Source organism: Theropithecus gelada, chromosome 2, assembly GCF_003255815.1.
Source record: "Theropithecus gelada isolate Dixy chromosome 2, Tgel_1.0, whole genome shotgun sequence".
Lineage (NCBI taxonomy): Eukaryota > Metazoa > Chordata > Mammalia > Primates > Cercopithecidae > Theropithecus > Theropithecus gelada.
The window spans coordinates 47,585,123-47,611,941 of NC_037669.1; the positions used below are offsets into that span (position 1 = coordinate 47,585,123).

Below are 26,819 nucleotides of genomic sequence, written 5' to 3' on the forward strand. Positions count from 1 at the left end.
GGATGTAGCAAATAAAAATACAAGACCAAAATGAAACCCAACCGGAACACCGAGTTAAACGTGAATTGACCGTGCGATATTTGGGACAAACTTAACACTAAAAATTACTGGTTGTACATCTGAAATTTACCTTTAACTGGGCCCCTGTATTTCACCTGGCAACCCTACCCCCAGGTCACAGTGAGACTACACATGGGGTCTTTTGGTCATTTTGCAAGTTTAAAAGACTAAAGGGAACACCAGCATTTTTCAAAGCTCGATTTCCAAACCCTCTTTAAACACTTGTCCCCGTCCCCTCCCCGCAGGCCTTCAGTAGCTCTGGCACGCGGGCCAGCGCGGGAACACCCTGCGCAGGCGCACAGCGTTCCGCAGGGGGCCGCTCAGTAGGGTCTGGGACGCGCGCGGGGAGACCCTGTGCATGCATAAAGCCAACACCGGGGCTGTAGTCGCCGTCTGGAACCAGCGCGGGAATAGGTGCGCAGGCGCAGAGTGGCTGGCTGGGCAGCGGCGGCGTGGTCTCCGGCCACCTCCAAGCCGAGGGCAGCACCTGTCGCCTCGGAGGCGCTGTCAGCCCCCTCCCTGCTCCTCCGCAGGGCGCGGGACCTCTATTTATATCGTTCAGCCGGCACAGCCCCATATTGGGCAGTGGCGTCAGTCAGGCCCGCTGGCCGCCCTGCCACCCGGTAGCGTCCAGGCCAGGTCGTGGCCCATCGCGGGGCCCCTGTGGAGCGAGTGGGGACGCGCCCCGAACCAGGCAGTACTTTCGTAAGTAGGGGTAACGTCCCAGGGAACGCGGCCCCAGTCACAAGTCCTGCCTCAGCTCCGGGCGAGGCTGAACCAGGGCGCCGGCTTGGGGCCACCGGCACTTGCAGCCTCTTCTCTAAGTGACTTTCCTCGTGGGCCGGCGCCTGGCGTCAGGTCGGGCTCAGCAGGAGCTTCCCCTCCAGGCCATCTCCGCCCGGCCAGGGGTCTCCGCCCTTCCCCTTCGGGTTGTTCAGGCTCGTAGTCTTCATAGTAGTATCATCCTCTGAATTACCTGACCAATGTGTTATTGTGCCTTCCCTCACTAGACTGTAAGCACAACAAAGGTAGGGGCACTTCTCTGTTCCTGTTTGTCTTCCCGGAACCTAGGATAGTGCCGGGCACTTAGAAGGGTTCGTTTAAGTTTAGTAAATGCTGAATGTATCCCTGAGCAACTCTCTTAACTTTAAAGCCAGGAGAATAATTGCCCTACATTTTCCCCCAAATGCTTCTTAAAAGGAACTAATGAGCTATAATGCAGATTAAAGCACTTTGAAAAGTATAAAAACACTGTGAGAATGCAAAACAGTGTGAACTCAGCAAAGAAAAGAAAAGTAGTCTTATTTGTCTTTATCATCCATGTGCCTGGCTGTTACTGGATGCCCGGTGTGTAGGATGGGTTGTTATGAAATGAATCAGGTCTTTTTCCCCGCTAGTGAGAAACACAGAGTACATTTAGGGTGGTGCGTGTGTTCTGAGCCATTTCCTACCAGCCTCTCCAAGTGTAGGATTTGAGCAAGATGGTGTTGCTGAAGCAAAATAGGGTGTGGAGACGTAATCGTATAAACTGGGAGTCACAAACTTAAATGGCTGTAGGATAATGTAAATGGACAGGAAAGAGAAAAGCAACAGCGTAAGAATTACAAATAGTGACCGTCACTCAGGTCTCAAAGGGGATAATGGGGCCCAGTAGATGTGCCAGCTGAGAGGTGGCAGCTGGGTACTCAGGTCCTGCACATTGTTGCCGCTTGGGAATTAAGTACTCAGTGTTGCCATAGCTTTTATTTTTTTCAGTAGATGCTGGAATATTTCAGCTTAGCATGTTGACAACTAATTTACCAAAAACAAAACAAAACAAAATGCAAAAACAAAAAAAAACTGAGCAGCCAATTTGTAATCTCAGGCGTAAGTGAAGCCAATACATGGCTTCAGTTGTTCCTTAAGAATGGGGCCAAATCCCAGAAAGCAGATGATGACTGGGAATTAATTTTGAGGGTGCAAGTGAAAAGTGGGTGTCATAGTGCAAGCTGTAAGCAAGGGAGTCACTTCACTTCACGATTCTGAATGATTTATTTGACTGGGACAAGAGGATAGTAACTTGAAGCATTAGGCATTGATGAGTAGGAAAAAACACAGAACTGTTTTTCCACTGCTGTCACACAACAATCAACACAGAAAATGTCTGTGACCTCTGCTAACCAAGAGGTATGTGGGGATTTCTCCCCAACAGCAAGCAATCACTTAGTTCTGCAGCAGACACCAGCTGGGTGTCCGCTAACTCAGTGCCATTCTGACACCATCTACCTGGAGACAGCGTCAGATCCCACAGGTTAAGGGCTCAGTTCCACAGGGCCACCACTGTCTTCAGGCACTAGTCCCAGCATCCAGAGCTTCTGACTGACCCACCTCAAGTTGGGGTTCCTTCTTTGGGTTTAATTTGCTAGGGCAGCTCACAGAATTCAGAAGAACGCTTAAGTTTTCCAGTTTACTGTAAAGGATATTAACATGGATACAGATGAAGAGATATATAGGATGAGATATGGGGGAAGAGGTACAGCCAGGGGCACCACTCTTCAGGAACCCACCACATGTTCAGCTATCCTGGAAGCTCTCCAAACCCTGTCCTTTTGGAGTTTTTATCAAGGCTTCATTACATAGGCATGCTTGATTGGTGATCAACTTAACTTTCTGCCCCTCTTCCTGGAGGTCAGGTGATGGAACTGAAAGTCCCAGTGCTCTAATCCTGCCTTATTCTTTCTGGTGACCAGCTCCTATCCTGAAGCTCTAGAGGCTGCCAGTCCTCAGTCAACTCATTAGTGTACAGAAAGGTATTTATCACTTTGGAGATTCCAAGGATTTTAGGAGTTGTATGTCAGGAAAAGGTCAAACACCAAATAAATATTTTATAGTATCATAATACATTTTATATGTAGAAAAAAATCTTGAATATGATGTTTTATTAACATGTATAAAACCTAGAAAAAAAAGGTTATCATTAACTTGTAATTTAGCACTAAACAACACATTAGTTTAATTGAACAAACCATATCGAGCAACTCCTGTGTGCCAGGTGTCATCACAGACAAGAATACAGAAGTGGCCAGGTATGGTGGCTCAAGCATATAATCCTAGCACTTTGGGAGGCCAGGTCAGGAGGATTGCTTGAGGCCAGGAGTTTGAGATGAACCTGGGCAACACAGTAAGACCCTGTCTCTACAAAAAAAAAAAAAAAATTAAGTGTAGTGGTGCATGTAGTGGTGCAGCTACAGGGGAGGCTGAGGTCCCAGCCTGGGCAACAGAGCAAGACCCTGTCTCTAAAATAAATAACTTTTTTTTTTTTTTTTTTTTTTTGAGACGGAGTCTCGCTCTGTAGCCCAGGCTGGAGTGCAGTGGCCGGATCTCAGCTCACTGCAAGCTCCGCCTCCCGGGTTCACGCCATTCTCCAGCCTCAGCCTCCCGAGTAGCTGGGACTACAGGCGCCCGCCACCACGCCCGGCTAATTTTTTGTATGTTTAGTAGAGACGGAGTTTCACCGTGTTAGCCAGGATGGTCTCGATCTCCTGACCTCGTGATCCGCCCATCTCGGCCTCCCAAAGTGCTGGGATTACAGGCTTGAGCCACCGCGCCCGGCCGACCATTTTAAAGAATACAGAAGTGATGCAGACAAATCCCTTACCTGCAGTGTGCTCATCATAGACAGGAGAGGCAAGCATCTGCAAAAGTGAATGGCAATAGCAGTGCAGCAACCACAGCGTATACACAACACAGGCAAAGGGATGTGTCAGTGAGGAAGTGCTATCTGAGTTGAATTTTGAAGACCCGGTTATATTTTTTCAGGTGGATGGGGGAGATATTTCTGACACAGGTTTACACGTGTAAAGACAGAACAGCATGTTAAAGGCCCATATGCATTAGAACTGTAGTAGTTTGGTACTACTCAAAGATTGAAAAATATAAGGAAGGAAAGTCAGGAGATGAGGCAGGAAAGGTTGGGAAGTGCCAGAATGCCTGAATGAGGGGTAGTGTTGGTGAAAATCAGCCTGGGATATTTTTTTAATATGGGGTAATAACTTTATACATGGTGGTGGCCAATGTACAAAAGGGTCCCACCCTTAAAAATGGTTTTGTTTTAAACATTGAAACTGGGACATCATTTTCTGACATCATAATGTCGATGTTCCTTGGTTTGCCAACCAAAGTCTGTTGGAAGTTTTAAACAGACTGTGGAATTTAGCCCTGTCCAAATCATTTCTCTTGTCTTCAGTTTTTCCTCCATAAAAATCACGGGTTTCATGTTGATCAACTCTATCATGATTATAAGCTACTCACCATACTGAACTTTTTTTTTCGAGACAGGGTCTTGCTCTGTTGCCCAGGCTGGAGTGCAGTGGCGCGATCTCAGCTCACTGCAACCTCCACCTCCCAGGTTCAAGTGATTCTCCTGCCTCAGCCTCCTGAGTAGCTGAGACTACAGGCGCACGCCCTACGCCCAGCTAGTTTTTGTATTTTCAGTAGAGACGGGGTTTCACCATGTTGGTCAGGCTGGTCTTGAACTCCTGACCTCGTGATCCACTCACCTCAGCCTCCCAAAGTGTATACTGAACATTTTTATGGGAAAAAATACATGCCAGTTTAGGAATGCAGTAACTTCTTTTCCCACTGAAGGAGGATTAGGAATTGTATTTGCCCTTCTCTCTCGTGCAGGCTGATGCCAGGGATATTGAGGTGGAGGGAGGGCTATAACCACAGTTTTCAAAGCAGTTCTCATTCAGACTGGATAAGGAGGTCATAATTTTTTGTTTTTTCCAATCACTCATAAATTGGGCTACCTACACCCTGACACATTAAAAAGAAAATTCATGATGTATCTATTATCTCTCTCATTCATATATATACATATATATATATATAAATCTGATAATGCACACATGGTTTACATGGTTTACAACATTTAGGTTTTTCAAAAGCTGTAAGTGACTCTAATGCAGTTTTAAAATTTTTTTAACTTATACAATATTTAAGATATACGAAGAAGCATTAAGAATAATAAAGTGTGTCTTGGATACCCACCAAACAGCTGCATAAATTAAACATTTATACAGTTGAAACTCCTTGTCATCCTTCCCTGCTTGCATCCTTCTTTTTCTGCAACTCCTGAAGGGAAACACTGTCTTGAAATTGGGGTTTATAATTACCCTTTACGTTTTTATATTTCACTACAGTTGTACAGATCCTTAAAGAATTTATAATTCCAAACTTACAGAAAAGTTCCAAGAATGGTAGAAAAAACTCCTATAGGACCCATGCCAGATTCACCAAATATTCATACTTACTTTGTCGGAATCGATCATCAGTATTCACTCTACTAGAGTATTTAATATTGTTTTGCATATTAGAAACACATCAATGGTAAGTGGCATGTATATTCTACAGTCCTTTTCACACATTATTATGTTTGTGAGATACAGCCATGTTGACACATGTAGATCTAGTTCATTTTTTTTTTTTTTTTGCTGTACTGTATTCTCTAGTGAATATACTACAATCTGATCTCCTATTAATGAATGTTTAAGTTATTTCCAAATTTTTGCTATTTCAAACTGTGCTGCTGTGAATTTAAACTAGTGAAACTTCAGCAGAACATGGAGAGTTTCCTAGAAAAGAAGGTATAGTCATATATCAACCATTATTTAGAGAAAGTAGCAACTTAAGCAGTAAAAATAATATAGTAAAGATAATGTAAAGATTATAAAATTAAACACTGTCAAACATTCGTGGCTTAAAGAAATTGACATTTTTGTACCACACTAACATTTACAGTGGTCCATTTCTCAAAACGAAATATAGTGGACAGGAGTATAACTGCTTTTTGGACTTGCAAAGTAATTAGAGTTTATTCTTGTGATTTATATGCATCTTTGCTACTCCATTTTCTCTATTACTATGGGTACTATTATTATGAATGCACCAGTTCAGTCTTCTATAAATTGAAGCAGTGAGTAACTTCCCATTTATATCACCGAGAACATTTATACAGTTTTGTTTTGCTGATGAAAGGAGAATGTACTCTGCCCTCATTACAAGGGAAAGTTACTGTCAGCTCTCTTCACTTAGGAGCTGTGTCTGTACCCAAGCAAGTTTTACCAAGCAAGTTTTACCAAGAAAATTGTATATTGTACATGCATGGCCTTACTTAATTCTCCCAAATATTCTTATGGAATTCTCAAAATGAACTTCAGGTGAGAAAACTAGAACATAAAGAGGCAAAGGAACGTGTTCATATTGCTAGATAATGGAGTAAGGATTCAAACCCATGCCTCGGTCACCCAAGCCAGAATCTGTGTTCCTAACCTTTGAGTTTACTATGCTATATCACTGGAAACTAATAATAATGTCCATTTATTGATCATTTGGATGCCAAAGACTAACTTAGCTACTTTATTTATGTACATTATTCCCATTTTAAGATGAAGAAGCCGAGGTTGAGGCTAAACTGGGATCCAAACCAGGGCTCTCTCACTTTAAAGCCCCCATGTGCCATGCCAGTGTCTTCTGTGTACCTTATATGTACAAGAAACAGTGCTGAGAATGTTTTTTGAGGTGTAGTGGCTAATATCACTGCCCAGGTATTTTTCTGGATTTCCATCAGTAAATTCATTTGGTCTGTAAACCCCTAACAATTAGAGTAACTTTCAGGAGTTGTATAAATTGCAGTTGGAAGGAAGGGATACAACAAATATATATAGGCCAGTTATTTCCATTTTAAAATAAATTGTTTTTTGTGATTGTTGTCAAAACCAATGTTTTTGAGACAGAGAAACTGCATCCAAGCAAAATATTTATTCAAGAAGTTGATTTATGTTTGGGAATCTGGGGATATCCAGATGTTCTTTTTAAAATGGATATTTCACTTCTCAAAACTCTTCTGCTGGATTTAAGCAGAGAAGTAGAGAATAGTCACCCCAAAAGGATATTATCTTACTCGTAATCTAGAAATGTATTAACTCTTGACTTTTCCCATCAATGTTATTCTTGCTGCTTGCAACTTACAGCCAAGTTAGAACTGGAAAAGGTGGTAGAGACTTGAGATCCTCTTCTAACATTAAGGTTTCTGACTCTAGGAATGTCCTTCTTTAAAACAAAAGCTAATTTAAATTAACTTCCTTGAAACATCCCATTTCCATGTATCCAGGGAAAGTGAAGATGAGACAGCTAGCTTTAAAAAACAGACCAGTGCTTGTTAAGGTGAAGAGAGATTCAGTCTCTGCCACTATGAACTGGGGAAATAATAAAAGCTGAGCAAGGAGAGAGGATAGAGAAATCATATGATTTTAGGCAGCTGAGGGTGATATAGTTGTGTGTTTTAAATATTGTGATTTTCAGATCAGCTGACATTTGCCTTCCAAAGCCCAGTAGATATGATCTCTGTGTTATCTACTGCTTTGAATTACATGCCCCACATTAAAGTTTGAGCAGAATTTTAGTGGACTTTTTTTTTCCATTTTTCCTCTTCTGGGGTATATTGTACAAGGCCCCAGTCATGAATTTATGGACTGACCATTATAACAGTTGGGTGTGTTTTTTGGAGGGGATGCATATAACCTTTGGGGTGATTTTGCATCTCCTCGGAGAGAATATTAACTGGTGCCCCTATATCTTCTGCCTGCAGGTCAACTGCATTTGGTAACTGGAAATGGAATTGCAAATGTGCCCAGTTTATCACTTCTCTTTCCATACATGTTGGGAGGGAAGTCTTTGCAGTCCTAGAAAAATCTCTGCCACCGATTAGGAGAATTTGTGACAGCAGTTAATTTGTTACTGTTTACATAATCATAATTAATATTTTTAGATACAAAAGTAGTTGTCTTAAACTGCTCTGCTTGGAGTGAATAATACTTGTTTATAAATACTTTTTAGAACTAACGCTGCATATCTAAATTATAGAGAATTTTTTCTTAGAAGAAAACTGCCTTTTTTCTTTCCCTTAGAAATGTTTCCTGACATCTCTGTAGCTTCGTGAGTAATCAGACATGCAAATAGCCCCTCAGGAATCAAGCTACACTTAAAGAAGACTTAGTTGGAAACTTTGGAGAGTAGATCATGGAGTGCAAGATTGAGGGAAAAGAAAAATACCAACATAGCTTGCATTTACTGAACAAAATTAAGAACATGAAAGAATTAGCAGAAATGATTGACGTGGTACTCATAGCAGAAGGAGAGAAATTTCCTTGCCACAGACTGGTCCTGGCTGCCTTTAGCCCTTATTTCAAAGCTATGTTCACCTGTGGACTACTTGAATGTAATCAAAGGGAAGTCGTACTTTATGACATCACAGCAGAAAGTGTGTCAGTGTTATTAAATTACATGTACAATGCAGCCTTGGAGATCAATAATGCCAATGTACAGACTGTAGCTATGGCTGCCTATTTTATGCAGATGGAAGAAGTCTTCAGTGTGTGTCAAAAATATATGATGGACCACATGGATGCCTCCAACTGTTTAGGTATCTATTATTTTGCAAAGCAGATTGGAGCTGAAGATTTATCTGATCAATCGAAGAAATATTTATATCAGCACTTTGCCGAGGTCAGCTTACATGAAGAAATACTAGAAATCGAAGTGCACCAATTTTTGACACTTATTAAATCAGATGATCTTAACATATCCAGAGAAGAGAGCATTCTGGACTTAGTTCTGAGATGGGTAAATCATAACAAAGAATTGCGTGCAGATCATCTTGTTGAGCTTTTGAAGCAAGTCAGATTGGAACTTGTAAATCCTTCTTTTTTAAGACAAGCCCTAAGAAGGAACACAATGCTTCTGTGTGATGCAGATTGTGTTGACATAATTCAAAATGCATTCAAAGCCATCAAGACACCCCAACAGCACTCTCTAAATCTGCGCTATGGCATGGAGACTACCAGTCTTCTGCTTTGCATTGGCAACAATTCTTCAGGAATCAGATCAAGACATAGGAGCTATGGGGATGCCAGTTTTTGTTATGATCCTGTATCACGGAAAACCTATTTCATCTCATCTCCCAAGTATGGAGAGGGTTTAGGAACTGTGTGTACTGGTGTTGTCATGGAAAATAATACTATAATTGTGGCTGGAGAAGCAAGTGCCTCTAAGCTCTCTAGACAAAAGAACAAGAATGTTGAAATTTATAGGTTTGTATCTAGCAGCAAATTTGCTTAATTATGTTGTTTTGATACTAGCAGCAGTAGAAGAAAGAACTGCGAAAAGTCATCACATCTTAAATTATTTGTAGTCAAAATTACCATATACATCTCCCATAAGGAATAGTATACAGAATATGCTTTTGCGTGTCTGTGTGTGTATACATTTATATATATATAATCTATGACTCTAAATATAAATATAGTATATATAAAAATTTATAAATATATCATGTATATTATATAAAAATATAAATGTAGCACATATAACTTTCATAATTAAATCACCAACACTTTAAAATTATTTTTTCTGTTCCTTTGTTAACATATAGTTGAATTTGCATAAGTTAAATGTGTTTGTTATGATCCCATTTTAGTTTTCACTCTTAGCTTTATTTATCCATAATAGGGTTTAATATACTGCTTTGTTTTTAAAGATCTTAATATAACAAGAAGGAAAGTTTATTAACACAGACTCCTTTGAATGTATTTTTTAGTTCATAGTTTAGAGTAATTAGTAATTTTTTCCTTAACCATAAATTACTAATAATCTGTCAGCTTTCATTCTGCATCCTTAATTTGTGGATTTTGCTTAAATCTCCAACATTGTAAAATGTTTGTAGCCAAAGAATGCTTTAATCCTACAATTGTAGTAAGAGGAAAGAATGCCTGCTAAGAAGTAGCATATCATCTAGGTTTTGCTTATGAGAACACATACATTTATTTACTATTTATTCAGCCAGTATTAAATGAGTATTTAGCAATTAAATGTAAGTGAGAAAGCTAGAAATATGCACATGGAATACATTCTAGATAGTAAAACTTTCTCCCAATATTTTTCTCCTCTCAGTTCTCTTTTACCAGGGTTTGTTCAGACTTTTCAGTCAGAAAGTAATTCTTAGCAGTGAAGATGGAACAAAAGAGGGAATGAAGAGGTCTACTATTTTTCTGTCATCTCCTAGCATTACATTATCTGTCTCAAGTCATAGACCTGTCCCTTTTCCACATTCATACTTTGAAGACATGTCTAATCTCCCCTAGTAGGAGAGAGAATGCAGAGCCCTGGCTGAGTGACCTAGACCCATGCCCATGGTGAGCAAGCATGTCCCTGAGCCACAGGAGCAGCCTTCTTCAGAATTATCAGGGAGAGACTACCGAGCCAGGAGAGCAGATCCCCACAGGAAGAGGAAGCCTTGGCTTCCCGACGTGGTTCTCACGGGTCCATGCCACCCGTTTTACACTTGCTCCTGGTTGGGTGCCCTTCTTTCCACCTTAGAACCTCTTGACCCCGTACTTCAGGATCTTTACATTATTTTTTTCTTCCTCCTCAAGATAGTCTACAATTCTGCCATCATATCTTATTTTTAATAAACCTCCAACCCTGTCAAACTGTCTTTCAGTTTTGGGCCTCAGACATCTTTCCTTTTAACTTGTTGAAAGCCCATTTCCGGCCGGGCCCGGTGGCCGGCGCCTGTAGTCCCAGCTACTCGGGAAGCTGAGGCAGGAGAATGGCGTAAACCCGGGAGGCGGAGCTTGCAGTGAGCTGAGATCCGGCCACTGCACTCCAGCCTGGGCTACAGAGTGAGACTCCGTCTCAAAAAAAAAAAAAAAAAAAGAAAGCCCATTTCCCTTTCCAACAGCAAATGTCTAACTATACCCCATGTTTTCCTTCCTATTTATCTTGAACTCAACGAGGTTCTCACCACCAACTGTTTCCTCCACATTGGTCAGAGTTAAAGTTATTAGTTACTCCCATCATTTCCTCCAATAATGAAATTGTCAGAAGCGTTGCTTTAGGCTTAAATGAGACTTCCAGCTGATGTTCTGTGTAGTTAAAATCTCCTAGCATTACTGGAGGTTACTGTAGTGCCAGTTTTGTGATATGCATATGAAATTTATCATCCTGTGCTACATCCCTGTTATATTATTTGTGTATCTTATTCTTTTTATCTTCGTCCAGATGTTCTTCAGCTTGCCTCTACTCATAGATTTCCATGCAGATATATTTCTCCTTGACTTAAAAGAGGAAGTAGACTAGTCCTCTGGAAGATTATTTCTTTGTAAAAAAGATGTACCTTTCCATCTCCTTCACTTATCTCCATTTGCCTTTAAACTATCAATCTCTATTAGCAATGAAGGCCTTTGTCGCTATTGTTTTCTTTTTTATGTCATATCCACTTAATAGTAAATTTTAGAGTTTTATCTGAGCATTTTCTCTCCCTGTTTTCAGTTCTAAATGTGAAAACAAAAATCAGATTAGGAAGTCACCCAGCAAACATCTACTTCCTAACCTTTACGGGATGTACTTCATTCCTAGCCTATTTTCTTAAACTATGTCTCAGAAAACCCAAACCCATTTTTTAAAGTTCATTTATATATTCATTCAGTTGGCTTTACTTTGGCAGCCCCCACATATATTACAGATACCTATTCCTCCTGTCTCTTCTAAAATTCAAACAATTAAAAATAGTGATGAAAATATCGCCTGTGATTCCAGAGACTTTGGTTCTCTGCCTAGAATTACATAGAAGACAGCCATCATGGCCGGGCGCGGTGGCCCAAGCCTGTAATCCCAGCACTTTGGGAGGCCGAGACGGGCGGATCACAAGGTCAGGAGATCAAGACCATCCTGGCGAACACGGTGAAACCCCGTCTCTACTAAAAATTACAAAAAAACTAGCCGGGCGAGGTGGCGGGTGCCTGTAGTCCCAGCTACTCGGGAGGCTGAGGCAGGAGAATGGCGTGAACCCGGGAGGCGGAGCTTGCAGTGAGCCGAGATCTGGCCACTGCACTCCAGCCTGGGTGACAGAGCAAGACTCCGTCTCAAAAAAAAAAAAAAAAAAAAAAAAGAAGACAGCCATCATAAGGTTTGATAAATTTCTGCATTCAGCTGTGACAAGCCAGACATACCCTCTTAGAAAGGAGCATGCCTTCTAACTTCCCTGTCAAGCCTCAAGTAAAGATGTCTCTTTGGGAAAGAACATTAAGAGTTGGCCTGGACAACTGGGAAAAATTCCTATCATAGAATTAACTGGCAGGTGTTAAATGCAAAATAAGTAGTCTATACTTAAAAATTGTACTCTGTATAAAACACACATAAGTTCCTAATTTGTGTGTGTGTAATTTTGAATTCCAGATATACTTTCTAGATTTTCTGGGACGTTTACTTTCACATATTTTATCCCTCTGTCCCCATGAAGTACTTTTGTCCTTCTCAGACTGTGTATCTTCAATCATGATTGGAGATAAAGATTTACCATTATCATGATGCAACACAAAGGATAGCTACAAACTCATCTACCCAGTGACCATACAATGCCCCATCACACACATAATCAGTTAATGTGTTGGATTCTGGAAGGCATTGAGAGACCATATATACTATTGTCCATAGCTCTTAAGACTCTTCTTAGAGTGATACTCTGGAAGAAATTACTGAAATTGCCACATCTAGTAGATTAAAATAGATGTTAAGTGCCCAGCAGACATCTACAGGTAGGTTTTTATACAGTGCTCTTAACCCAATTGTAAGCCAGCTGGAACTACAACAGTTCTTAAAATTCTACATATTCTAAATCATCCTGAGAGAAATATATGAATTGAGATGTTTTTGGATTATCTGCCCTAAAACTGTGATTTCTTTAATGTTTGTGTTAAAGTGATATTTCTTGTCCACAGAATAAGGCATTCTTGTATTTTTGCTTACTTTTATGGTAAAATTAGAAATGATTTGCCAAAAAACTTACTATTCATTCTTGATTTTCTTTCCCAGAATTATAAAATGAAGGCTACTCCTGGATAGTCTATACTTTTTCTCTATATTTTTCCTAAAACTCTTCAGGTATATGTGGTTAATTATTTTAAAGCACATTATATTTTGTTCATCATTCCTTTAAAAAAAAAAAAAAGCAAACCTGTATCACTTTCTTGTATTAATGTTTTTTGTCTTCCAATTGGAAGAATCATATCTCATTATTTTTGGTCAGATAATAAATAAGTGTATTTCTTGGGTAAATTGCTTTCATGTTACCTCTAATCCTGGATACTCTTTCTCTCTTTTGCAGGTATCATGATAGAGGGAACCAGTTTTGGGAAAAGTTATGCACAGCTGAATTTCGAGAACTCTATGCTCTGGGCAGTATTCATAATGACCTTTATGTTATAGGAGGACAGATGAAAATTAAAAACCAGTATCTTATTACAAACTGTGTGGATAAGTACTCTGTAGAACGGGACAACTGGAAAAGGATGTCTCCCCTTCCACTGCAATTGGCATGTCATGCTGTAGTGACATTGAATAATAAACTTTATGTGATTGGAGGCTGGACCCCTCAGGTTAAGAAATTTCCTGTATACATAATTGGCATGGCAATACTGAGTCTGGCTGCTATGTTAAAAAATTGTTGTAGTTGTTGAATACTAAAAGAGTGTGACTTACATTTTGGTAAAGTGCTTTCTGTTTTATAGAATATAACTCAAGGTTTTAAAGTGTTAAAGCAATTTAGGAGAATAGATTTTTAAAGTGTGTTTTCATAGACGTGACTTGATTCAGTATTCATGCTGTGCTCTTCATAATCCTCCCATTCTTGCTAATTATGAAAAATATTTGTGCTGAGGGATTATCTGTAGGGAGCATCTAACTAGGGGTAAGAGAAGCTGGATCCTCATCCAGTTCTGTGTGTCTAATAGCTTTGTGACCTGAGGCAAGTAACTCATAGGCCTTTTCCATTTTTCAAAATTCTTACCCTAAGGGAGACACCAAAATACCGATCTGTGATGGCACAATCATTTCTATGAAAGCATATTGTGATTGTAACACTTGATATTTTTATTGGGCATCAGCAGGCAGAGAACCCAGAATGCTGTTTCTATTGAAGTCCAGTGAAGTGATGGCAAACCAGAATGAAAAGTCAGGGGTGTGTGGCCATAGTGGCCTTCTCCCTCCCTGCTGGATGTCCTCTCCTGGTGCCTTGGCGCACTCTTCTTAGGATCACTTCAGCTGCCTCATGCCCTGACCAACCGGACTTTCTAATAAAAATTAATCTCACTAGCTCATTGGTCATCCTCATGGCATACAGTAAATTTATTTTTGCCTGTATTATTTTTTGTTTCTCCAAATTTGCTTCAGGATAAAACTGATGCTATTTGCATTCATTTCAGAAGCTTGGAATTTGCCATTTATTTATAGTATATCATACCTGTTTTATAAACTTAAACCTCACATTTAACACATTTAATTTTTTCTGCTATATGTCAGAAAGTAGTACAGATTTCATCACAGCTAGCAGGAGAAACCTGACAGATTATTTGTAATTAAACTTTTTCAAAATTATCCATTTACATAGTTAATTTTGCATGCATAAGCTCCAAAAACAACTTAGAAGCTTTTCTTTGCATTTCTTTCACTAAAATAGAGATTAAATACTTAAATTAGAAGGAAAATTAAAACCATAAAGTCAACGATTGTTAATTTATAAAGTTTCTGAACAGATAACATGAACGTTTACCTCATAGAGGAAAGGCTTTGCTACCCAATTGAGTACTTGTATAACAATTGCAAGATCACACAGGGTTGTGCGTGTGTCATGGTGAGCATAACTCTTGGTATATTTAAAGTAGTTAACTAAAATTAATTGCATAAGCTTTCATAAGTATGCCAGTTATTTCTTTGTTGAATACTTGTATCACCCAAAAAAATGACACTCATGAATCCTTAGCTTGAAGTCATATAAAGTTCCACATACATGTATACAAAAGACATCATTTCACCTAACATTTATGAATAGGAAAAGCCACTTCTGTGTAAGAGTAAAATTGTTTAATTTGTACCTTCTCTAGTCATTAAAAAAATATAAAATAAGTGTGTTAAAATAACTGCAAATAATTTAGATTAGTCCATAAGTCTTGAAAACTGAATTCACATCATTCCTATATAGGCCATAATTATGGTGTAAAAATAATTATGAAGACACTAAAATGTTTTGGCAACTTTGTTTCATATGGATTAGAAAAATATAAACAAAATGCCTTCTATATTATTAAAATTAGTTTCTCACAAATATTAAAATCAACAACTATGAAGTTTGGTAAAATAGAATTACACTTTAAATACTATTCAAGAGAGGTTGGTTTTTTTTTTTTTTTTTTAAGGCTTTGCAGTTGCTTCTTTAAAAAAAAAAAAAAAAGCTGTAATAAATGTCTCACTGCTAAGATCACAGATTGTTTGCTATACCCGAACACCTTTGGCCCATTATTTCAGAATATAAATTCCTCTGATAATGACAGTACACTTATAACCCCCGTCATGGGGTTTGGTGGGTTTGTGAGTATGAGTCACTGCAGTTAACCTCTATTTATCTCTTTGGCTGTCTGCTTTGATTAATTGCATTCATGTACTCACAAAGATCGCTAAATGGTATGTTGTTATATTGGCTGTCATATTTCATACAGATGGATCTTCCTGATGAAGAACCTGATCGATTAAGCAACAAACTGTTGCAGTATGACCCCAGCCAAGATCAATGGAGTGTGCGGGCATCCATGAAGTACTCTAAATACCGATTCAGTACAGCTGTAGTCAACAGTGAGATTTATGTTTTGGGTAAGAAGAAGCAGATTGCTAACAGTATAACTACTTTTATTTTCCTCAGCAGTTTGCCTCAGCAAAAATGAAATGTTCTCCTTTGCACTTGTATCCCAGTTCAAATTTATATACAACTAGCTGAACTTTGTCTTTTATTTCTTGTTTTCTAGAGCAGGGTCAAATAAGATTAAAGGAAGTCCATTGACATTGAGAGCAAAACTATTTTTATGGCATTTATAAGTGCCTTGGAATGTAAAAACAGTAATGATATATCCTTATATATACTACCAAGTAATATACTTTGAAATAGGAATAAGCCTTTGGCCACTTTTAGTCAATGAAATGTGGGCTTTGCACCAACTGTGATGGATCTGTGCCATTAGAAGAGAAAGCCACCATAGGTAAGACTGTGCCACAGATTGTGCCAATCCTCATTTTGCCTAACCCACTAAATTTCTAGACAGGTGTTATCAAGCAATTTTCATTTGAATGCACTTTTTTCTTATGTGTGTCTTGTACTTCTTATATGTATGGTCTTGCACTAACTATAACTAGCAAGAATTGGTAAAAGACTTCAGTCGCACTAAGGTGGGTACAATAAAAACAATTCCACAACATCCCCTATGTATCCGCTATCCTTCTCCACTCCTTGATTTTTCCTGTTAAGTCCCTAGCTCTTTTAAGGACATCCCATCTACCTAGCATTATCCTCTATCATCTTCCCTCACCTTCCATAAGTATGGGAAAGAAACACTGAGGCAGGGAGGTTGACTGGACTGATGAAATTATACCTATGCCAATTCTTTATTTCATCCAATCGGCATTGATGGCTAATGGGAAAAACATGGAAAAGATGATGGATAGCAAAGAAATGGCAAGGAAGAAATATGACATAGGGGATGGAAGCAAACTAAGCATTTAAATAGAAAGTATTATGATGATGATTTTTTTTACTAGAGGGAGGCCATTATCTCTTAGCTGTTTGCACAGCATGAAGCAAAATAATTAATGCACTCAAGCATTAGTAGTTATTTTATGATTTTAAGAACAAGAACATTATGCAACATAATTTATGACTACCTCAGTTATGAGATTCACTTATAATTAAGTTTTTTCTCTTGATATGTATTTCTTTGTTATAACCATATACTATGTCACAGGCCCAGAAGAGACAATCCCTAACCTATGATAGATCACCTGGGATAGGTGTATCACTCAAGGGGATGAAGGGCCTTTCTACTAAACATATTAAAGTTGGGGGCAGCCAAAAGTGGGATAAAAGTGATATATCAGTTGGACCAGAATAAGATTTCCCCCTAATGTGGAGCCACAACTATGCTAGATGTAGAATTTAAATGATAGTATATTGTTTGATAAACTACATGGGAAAGGCACTTGTGGGAGCTTACACTTCATGGCATGGACACTGTCCATTGAATGAATGAAAGGAGGCAGATTTAAAAGAACATGTAAGATTTGAGTGGATGAAATCTAGAAAAGAGTATGTTGCAGGAAAGGGTGCAATGAGAGGGGGCAAAAAAGAACAAATAAGGAGAATGAAATAAGCAGTGGTTTGGAGGTGAGGATGAAAGTGGTGAGAGTAGAGGATAAAAAGAGCGTAAATGAGTCCACCAGGGACAGGGAGTTGTGAGAGAAAGAGCTGAGTAGTAAACTGAGAAGCAGATTATAGAGGCCCTTGGATGAAGAATTCAGGAAATACTAGTGAGCAGTAAGAAACCACACAGAAGCAACATGATTAAAATGTTTTAGAAAAACTGGTGAGATAAGCATATAAAGAACACAGCAAAGGCAAAAAGAAACTGGAAGTGGAGAGACTAATTAGCAAGGTTTTTACAGTAGCTTACGCTGTAGTTTCTGAATATTCAGAACTGGAGAACAGATTCATGATCACCCCAGTAAGCTTTACCACCCTGTAAGATTCAGCCCAAAAGAGTCAACTTCCTCAACATTTGCTACTTAATTCCCAAATATATTTATAAACTTTGAAATGGAATGTAGTTCAGTTGTTTAGGTATTTTTGTAGTAGTCTTAGTTCATATTTAATTGTTCACTGTATATATAATTGGAATTTGGGCAATTATCATATAGAATCCTAAAACCTTATTAGTTTCAGTGACTCACATTATCTTAGCAAAAGCTCTGTCTGCTTTTAGGAATCTATATGTACCCCCACTGTGTTTTGGGTCACTGTCAATTAGTATAACAATGAGCCCTCTTTCTAATCCCTATAATGGATTTAATTTCTTACTATGTCCTAGATAGTCTACAGGGTATCTTCCAAAAAGCAGCCACTGAAACCTCCTTCACCAGGAAGGCAGCATGGTAAAGTAGGGAAGGCACTAGCTTTGGAGTTGAGTGTGTTTGGATTGAAATCCTGATGTGCCACCTATATATTCTTGGTCTGGTAAATATTTTTATGTTGTTGTTGCTAATATTAAAATGGGAATGCCTACCTCTTTCGAGATATTAAGATAATATATGTATAATTCCTACAATATAAGTGTTCAGATATTGTAACTTCTGTTTATTGAGCCCCTTTGTTACAGACACTTTGCTAAATTCTTTGCTTAAAGTTTCACTTAATGGTCATAAAAGCAGATAAATTATTAACTGATCTGTATAGCTGGCTAGATATCTAGACTCATTCTCCGACTGAAAAAAACCTAAAAACGTTGTAAAGCATATCTTTAGAAACCTTTTAAGAGCTGACGTGCCAGTAAGAATTTAGCAGACCAAAAGCCAAACGAAAGCAGATTTCCAACTATGAAAAACTGAAAAAGTCAACATTCTATACTTAAAAATAAAATAAAACCAGACATATTTGTCAAAAACAACCATTTTAGATCTCTAGAAATCAATCATAAGTAACAAATTGAGAATAGTTTCTTTGTTTAAAAACAATACTGAGCTTGAAGTAAGACTTCAGGCAGTCTGCAGCATTCTCTTGTGAGGCTCTATTCCTTACCCCAGGTCATTCAACATGATAATACTGCTAGAGTGGGGCTGGCTACAAAAACTAGCAGCTTTTTTTTGCCAAAGGGAGCTGACATGTTTGTGAGTAGAGGGTGGAAAACGCACACTCACAGTGGAAAATAGGAAAAGCCTACAGTTCTAGGCTGAGGTCTTAGTCCTGGCTGGTACAACAGCAGACAAAAGAACTGGCCAGAAATTTAACAGGAAGATCCTGGAAATCAGAAAGTCACAGAGAGACTTGATAAACTCATCCCCTAGAGGCCAAGAAAGCTGCATAAACATGCAGCCCCATAGAGAGCCCAAGCTCTCCACACATTCCTAGATGACTGGTAGGTTGAGCACATGTACAAAGCAGATCCAAGAGGACCAGGCAGAAAGTGAAAGTCATAGTAGACTTGGAAACTATCTGAACTTTTAAGGTACTCCCATGCAGATCCACCAGGAGAAAGTGGAAGCCTTACTGGTGTTTGACTACAACCACCAGTCATTGACAGAGACTAAGCTATGCAGAAATAAGGGTAACTCATAGGCTAAAATATAAAAATGTATAAGATTTCCCCTCTGAAAACAGAGGGGAAACCGCAGCAAACAGTAGAAGAGGCATATTCAGTTTAGGTAAATTACTTAAAAACAACAACAAAAGGCAGTCAAAAAAACAGAAAAGAAAGAAACCCTCAAGGAAAAACAAAGAAAATCAGGATAAAAAGTTGCTACAATATATTATCCATAATGTCCAGTACCAACAAAAAATTACAACACATGCAAAGGAAAAGAAACAGAAAAGCATAACCCATTTGGGGGTGGGGGTGGTGCAGAAGTATTCAATAAAAGTTGTCTCTGAGTGAGCCTGGATGTTGAATTTGGGAGACAAAGTCTTCAAAGTGACTATCAAATATATGTTCAAAGAATTAATGGAAACCAATTTTAAAGAATTACAGGAAAATATGACAATGAGTCCACTATGATATTGATAAAGAATAGAAATTATCTAAAAGAACCAATGAAAATTTTAAACTTGTAAAGTACAATAAACCAAATAAAAGTGCACTGAAGGGGCTCAGTAGCACATCTGAGATGTTAGAAAAAAGAATCAATGAACTTGAAATCTATAGATATTATATAATCTGAAGAAGAGAGAAAAAATTGGAGAAAAATTAGCAGGGCTCAGAGTCAGGTGGAATAATATCAAACCTATGAACAGATGTTTAATGGGAATCCCAAAAGGAAATGAGAGAGAGAAGTAATGGTCAAAAATTTCTGAAATTTGATGGGAAAACATTAATCTACAGATCCAAGAAGTTTATCAGACCTCATATAGGATAAATTCCCAGAGATCCTCACGTAAATACATAATAGAAGAACTACTAAAGACAGAAAATTCTTAAAAGCAGCAAGATAAAAATGCCATATCATGTAGAAGGAAACAAGAGTATACTTAACAGATGAGACTTACCAGAAGCTTAGAGGCAAGTAGACAGTGGAATATTATATTCAAAGTGTTACAAGAAAAAAATGATCAATCAAGAATTCTGTATCCAGCGAAACTGTGCTTCAAAACTTAAGGTGAAACAGACATCCCCAGATGAATAAAGATGGAGATAATATGTGGCTAGCAGACTTACAAGAAATACTAAAGGAACACTAAAATCCTTCAGACTGAAAGGAGGTGATGCTAGACAGTAACCTGTGTCCACAGGAAGAAATGAATAGCACAAGAAATGGTAAATATATAAGGAAATATAAAGGACTGCATAATACGTGTTTTTCTTTTTTCTTCTCTTAGTTTCTTTAAAAGATATAAAAGAATACAGATGCTCCTCAACTTACAGAGGCATTACATTCCAATAAACCCATCATAGGTTGAAAATATAGAAAGTAAAAAATGTGTTTTATGCCCTGATAAGCCCATCATGAAGTTGAAAAATCTTAAGTCAAACCATCATAAGTTGGGGACCATCTGTAAAGCAGCAATTGTGATACTATATAGTTGGTTTTTTCACATATGCAGCTGTAATATATATATGACAATATCAGAGAGTAGAGGAGGAGAAAATGGGGTTACTTTGGAATAAAGTTGCTGTTTGTAATGAAACCAACTCAGTATTAACCTAAAATAGAGGATGATAAAGCAAAACACACATTAGACTTTCTAGAGCAACCACTGAAATTTTAAAAAGTAGTTTAAAAGTCAACTAAAGAAGCCAGGCACAGTGGCATGCACATGTAATCCCAGCTACTTGGAAGGCTGAGGTGGGAGGATCACTTGAGCCCAAGAGTTCAAGACCAGCCTGGGCCATATAGTAAGCCCCCTGCTCAAAGAAAGCTGCAAAAGAAAATGGTACACTTAAAAATGTGTTAAATACAAGAGAAGGCAGCAAAGGAGGAACAGAGAAAAAGACTTTCAAGAAGTAGAAAATAAATAGCAAAATGGCAGATATATAGCCAGTCACTATCAAAAATTACATGAAATGGGAATGGACCAAACACCCTAATCAAAAGGCAGAGATTTTCATACTGAATAAGAAATTAAGACCAAATATATGCTCTCTATAAGAGACACATTTTGCATTCAAATACACAAATATTTACTATCATTTTACAATAGAGAAAGACATAAAATGCAAAAAGTAATATTAAGAGAGGTGCAGTGACTATATCATCAGACAAAATAGAGTAGAACTTTTACTACAGATAAACAGAAAAATTTCATGATAATAAAATTGTCAATAATATCAGGAAAATATATCAATTATAAATGTGTCATACCCAAAAAGAGAGACCTAAAATACATGAAGCAAAATCTGAGATGAAGTGATGAAGCTGTGCACGGTGGCTCATGCCTGTAATCTCAGCACTTTGGGAGGCCGACGTAGGCGGATCACTTGACGTCAGAAGTTCAAGACCAGCCTGGCCAACGTGGTGAAACCCTGTCTCTATGAAAAATGCAAAAATTAGCCGGGTATGGTGGCATATGCCTATAGTCCCAGCCACTTGGGAGGCTGAGGCAGGAGAATCACTTGAACCCGGGAGGCAGAAGTTGCAGTGAGCTGAGATCATGCCACTGCACTCCAGCCTGAGCAACAGAGCAAGACTCTGCCCAGGAGTCCAGGAAAAAAAAAAAAAATGAGATGAGAAATAATCAAACAATCATCAATGGAGATTTATTATCAAGAATTGATAGGATTAGACAGAGTATTAGCAAGGTTTCAGAAGATTTAAACAGCACTATCAACCAACTTTACTTACCTTAACTGGCTTGTGCTGACGGGCTGCATAGCTTTGTAAATATACTAAAAATCACTAAATTGTACACATAATGGGTGTATAATGTGGTGTCTAAGTTGTCTCAATAAGTAAATGTGCAGGGCACCCAATCACTTATCAAGCCTGGAAAATTGTAAGCTTTAGTTTCCCAGTCTTGCAGCTTACCAAAATTACTCCAGGTGGGAAATCTAATTAGAGTTACTATGCACATAAAGCTGGTACTTCAAAGAGCTACAGCCTCTGTGTAACCATATTCTAGAAGTAAACCTGCCTTACATCTCTCATCTCAGAGGACTTCAAAGAAACATCTTGGCACTGAGAAACTTACTGACGAAAGGCTCATACATCCCTGAGAAGTAATAATCATAAATAAGCTCTTGAGTGGAATTTCAACCCAAATTCGCATACCCAAGTGGGAAAAAAGAAAAGACAAAGCTTGAATCATGAATTTAGTTTAAGATGGCTCAGACTGATAGTGTGCTCAGGTACCTGGAAAAAACAAATTCACATTCTCTCAAGAAATGTATCCGTATCCTAGACCTCAAAAATCCGCCACAAATAATTTTCCAAGGAAAACAAGCATTCCACAGTTAATGAAGCAAGACAACTTGAGCAAGAACCCATGGAAATAATGGCCAGTAGAAAAAACAAGCAACAACAACAAAAAACCAGTGGAGACCTCACATACTGGAAGTATCAGACAAATAGTGTGCTTACTCTGTTTAAAGAAATGAAAGATAAAATTTACAATATCATCAGGAAATAGAAAATGATAGAGAATGATAAAAAATGTTTGGGTAAGAAGTGACTTTATAACTGCAAGGAATGTAAAAATATATAACAATATTAAAACCCAATGGGTACATTTGAGAGCAGATCACACAAATATAAAGAGAAAATTAGTGAATAGAAGAGAGTTCTGAAAATTAGTTAATAGAAGAGAGTTCTGAAGAATTTGCCCAGAGTATATCACAAAGATTTTTTTTAAATAGAAGAAAAGTTAAGACAGATGGGTAATAGAGTGAGAGGATTAATAATGTTTAACAAAGTTCTATAAGGAGAGGAAAAAGAAAACAGGACAAAGGCAATATTTGAAGAAAAATGGGTGAGGATTTTCTAAAACCAGTGAAAGGCACTAATGCACACAAACAAACAAAAATAATGAATGCCAAGCACAACAAACAAGAAATGTATACATACATTTGTAGTTATCATGAAACTGAAAAACACCAATGAAAAGAGAATATCTTAAAAGCAGATTAAGAAAACAGACCGATTACTTTTAAGAAGTGACAGATTGACATCTGACTTATCAACAGAATAATGGAATCCAAAAGACAGTCAAATTACATGTTTAATGTGCTAGCAGAAAATAAATGCTAAAGTGGAATTCTATACCTAATGAGACGGTCTTTCAAGAACACGGATGAAAGAAAGACATTTTCAGATGAGGTAAAACTGAAAGCACACCACCAGCAGACCATCATAAGCAGGTAAAACTGAAAGCAGACCACCATAAAGGAATTTTAAAGTATGTTTTTAAGCAAAAATTGTGATCCCAGATTGAAGGTCTAAAATGCAAGATGAAATGAAGAGCAAAGAATGTGGTAAACAGATGGGTAAATGGAAACATTTCACACTTAAATATTTAAGATAGACTTTTAATATCAGTTATAAATATTAAATTGACTTATAAAAAATAATAATAGTTTTTAAACAGTGATAAAATAGTAGTAAAATAAATGAAATCAAAATTATAATAACAAGTTGGGACAGATGTGAGTGGAGTGAAAGTGTCCTAAGATCCCCTTATTATCCAGGAGGAGGACCAAGGAAGGGATTAAATTTGCAACATTTGATGCAGACATTAAGTATGCATGTTAAATTTCTAGGCTTACCACTAAGAGAATACAGAGTATACAAATTTTAAACTTACAAATGGGAAAAATAGAATTAAAAATCAGTGCAAAAGAATGCAATAAATAAGAAAGAAGAAATAGAATAAACAAGACAACTGCTAATATGAAATAAAAAGCTGGATATTAGATGAAATGTATCAACAATTATATTAAATGAAAATGCACTAAATGCTTCAGTTAAAAGACAAAGATTATCAGTCTGTTGGAAAGAAAACCAACCATATTCTGTTTAAAACATGACTTGATTGAAAAATACATTTTGGGTAAATTTTAACTAAAAAAAAAAGCTGGTATAGCTGTTTGTTAATATTAGCCAAAATATACTTTAAAGCAAAATCAATTAATAGAGTTTCTGGCTCCATGTAAAATGGAGTAAGCACACTTCACGTTCTCTCCCACTGAATACAACTATAAAACATGGACAGAATGCATGGAAAAGGTATTTGAAGACTCTGTAAACAGAAGTAGGTGCATCAAGAAAGAACACCAGAATTTTAAGTACCACCACCATATGACTTACTATGTTCTCTCCTCTGATAGCCCCTAGCCTGAAGTCAATGCAGCTAGAAACCCAGAAGTGGGCATTATTCATAGAGAGAGCACCAAGAAAATCTGTCTAGTTTTGGCATGAGTTACTGAAAAGAGAGGTTATAATTATCAGAATGTAGATATCCCCTCACTTTTTTCTCTCTGTACTCTTACATCTCAATACCTAGACAATCCCATGACAATGATGACCAGCAAGAGCCAAAACTCAAAGGGAGAAGAAACTTCCTCTCCATTTAGTCAAGCTGCAGTTCCAAGAGGGTGTGGTCAACCCACATTGCTTTCCCCTTTTCCTTTCTCCCTTGTCCTGTCACTTGAGCCCAACAAGAGTTCAAATACAGAAATGTGTGGCAGAGAGGGGTAACTAGAGCCTCAAGTTTCTAGCCAGAGAACCAAAAAAGGGAACATTTGGGAACTAAAAGTACCAGGGAGATCTCAGGGAGGGTTTTTCAATGTATTTAGGTGTAATCTATGAGACATATGTTTACATAGCGTGAAAGAGGGAGGGTAAGTGGAACTATAAGGTGAAGATTCCAACATTCCAGTTACTGTGATAAAACACTGATACTAAGTAGACTATGAAATAAGTACATATTTTGTAATCCCAAAAGAAACACCACTCAAGGAGATACAGTAAAAATCACAATAAATGCATTGAGATAGAAGACTGAAAAATGTTTAAATAATTTAAAAGAGATCAGACAAGGTGAAAAAAATACCACAGAGAGAACAAACAAAACAAGCAATAAATCAGTAGATCTAAATCTAGCCACAAAAATAATTACCTTAAATGCAGATGTTCTAATGACATCAATTAGAAGACAGAAATGGTCAGAATGGCTTACAAATAGAATGACCTAAAAATATTCTGTGTACGTGAAACATACTTCAACTATAATGATATAGGTAGTTTAAGAGTAAAAGGCTGGAAAATGTATGCCATGCAAACACTGATCAAAAGAAAGCTGAGGTGGCTTTGTGAAGATCAAATCAAGTAGACTTCAGCAGAAAGAAAGCTACCAGAGATACAGAAGGACATTACATAATGATAAAATGATTGATTCACTAAGAAGACACAACAATACTAAATGTGTATGTACCTAACAACAGAACCTCAAATTATATGCAGTGAAATCTGAAAGGAGGAATAGACAACTCCACAATTATAATTGAAGATTTCAACACTCCTCTCTCAGTAATAAATAGAACCAGTAGATAGAAAAACAACAAGTACCTGTATATAGAAAGAGCTCAATAACACCATCAACCAACTGGATCTAACTGACATTTATTGCCCACTCCACCCAGAAAGAGCACATGGAATGTTCACCAAGATAGATCATATCCTGAGACATAAAACAAACCTTAACAAAATTTAAGGAAGTAAAATCATACAAAGCATATCCTCTGACCACAGTGGAACATAAGGATAACTGAATAGTCTTCAAACACTTGAAAACTGAGCAACACATTTCTAAATAATCCATGGATCATAGAGGAAATCTCAAGAGAAATTCAAAAATATGTTAAGCTGAATGAAAATGGAAACACAACATATCAAAGTTCGAAGAGTGCTGCTAAAGCAGTGTTTAGAAGGAATTTATAGCATTAAGTGTTTGTATTAGATAAGAAGAAAGTTCTCACATCTATAGTCTAAGCCCCTGCTTTTAAAAACTAGAAAAAGAACCACAAAAATCAAGTGAAGAAAGTAAATAAAGATAGGAGCAGAAAACAGGGCAATTAGAGGCTGAAAAAATAAGGAAAATCAATGAAACCAAGCTGTTTCTTTGAAAAAGCCAATAGGGTTGGTAAACCCTAGCAAGACTAACTAATAAAAAGAGGAACAAGGTACAGATTACCAATATTAGAAATGAAGAAGGAGGTATTACTACAGTCTCTGTAATTATTAAAAGGATAATAGGGCAGTGCTACAAACAACTCTACAGAAATACATTTGACAACTTAGATGAAATGGATCAATTCTTTGACAACCACAAACTACTAAAAGCCACCCAAGATAAAAGAGATAACCCCAAAATGATTAAATACATTGAATTCTTAGTTTGAAACATTTCAAAAAAATAAATACCTAGGTCCAAATGGTTTCACTGGTGAATTTAACCAAGCATTTAAAAATAACAGCAATTCTGCTACCTCTTCTAGAACATAGAAGAGGGAACACTTCCCACCTCATTTTATAGGCCAGCATTACCTGATACCAAACCAGACAACACAGTACATAAAAAGAAAACTACAGATCAATATCTCTCATAAACACAAACACACAAATCCTCAACAAAATATTAGTAAGTT

The 26,819-nt window shown here is 37.7% G+C and overlaps 1 protein-coding gene across 1 annotated transcript in view; it reads left to right on the forward strand.

Annotated features, from left to right (window-relative positions):
• The first annotated feature begins 382 nt into the window (after positions 1 to 382).
• The window catches only part of KBTBD12 (kelch repeat and BTB domain containing 12), a 79,086-nt gene continuing 52,649 nt past the window's right edge, over positions 383 to 26,819 (forward strand). The window contains exons 1-4 of the mRNA XM_025377054.1: positions 383 to 765; positions 8,010 to 9,191; positions 13,265 to 13,535; positions 15,651 to 15,801. Coding sequence (XP_025232839.1) covers positions 8,122 to 9,191; positions 13,265 to 13,535; positions 15,651 to 15,801 — 1,492 coding nt within the window. The 5' untranslated portion in view covers positions 383 to 765; positions 8,010 to 8,121. The remainder of the gene's footprint in view (positions 766 to 8,009; positions 9,192 to 13,264; positions 13,536 to 15,650; positions 15,802 to 26,819) is intronic.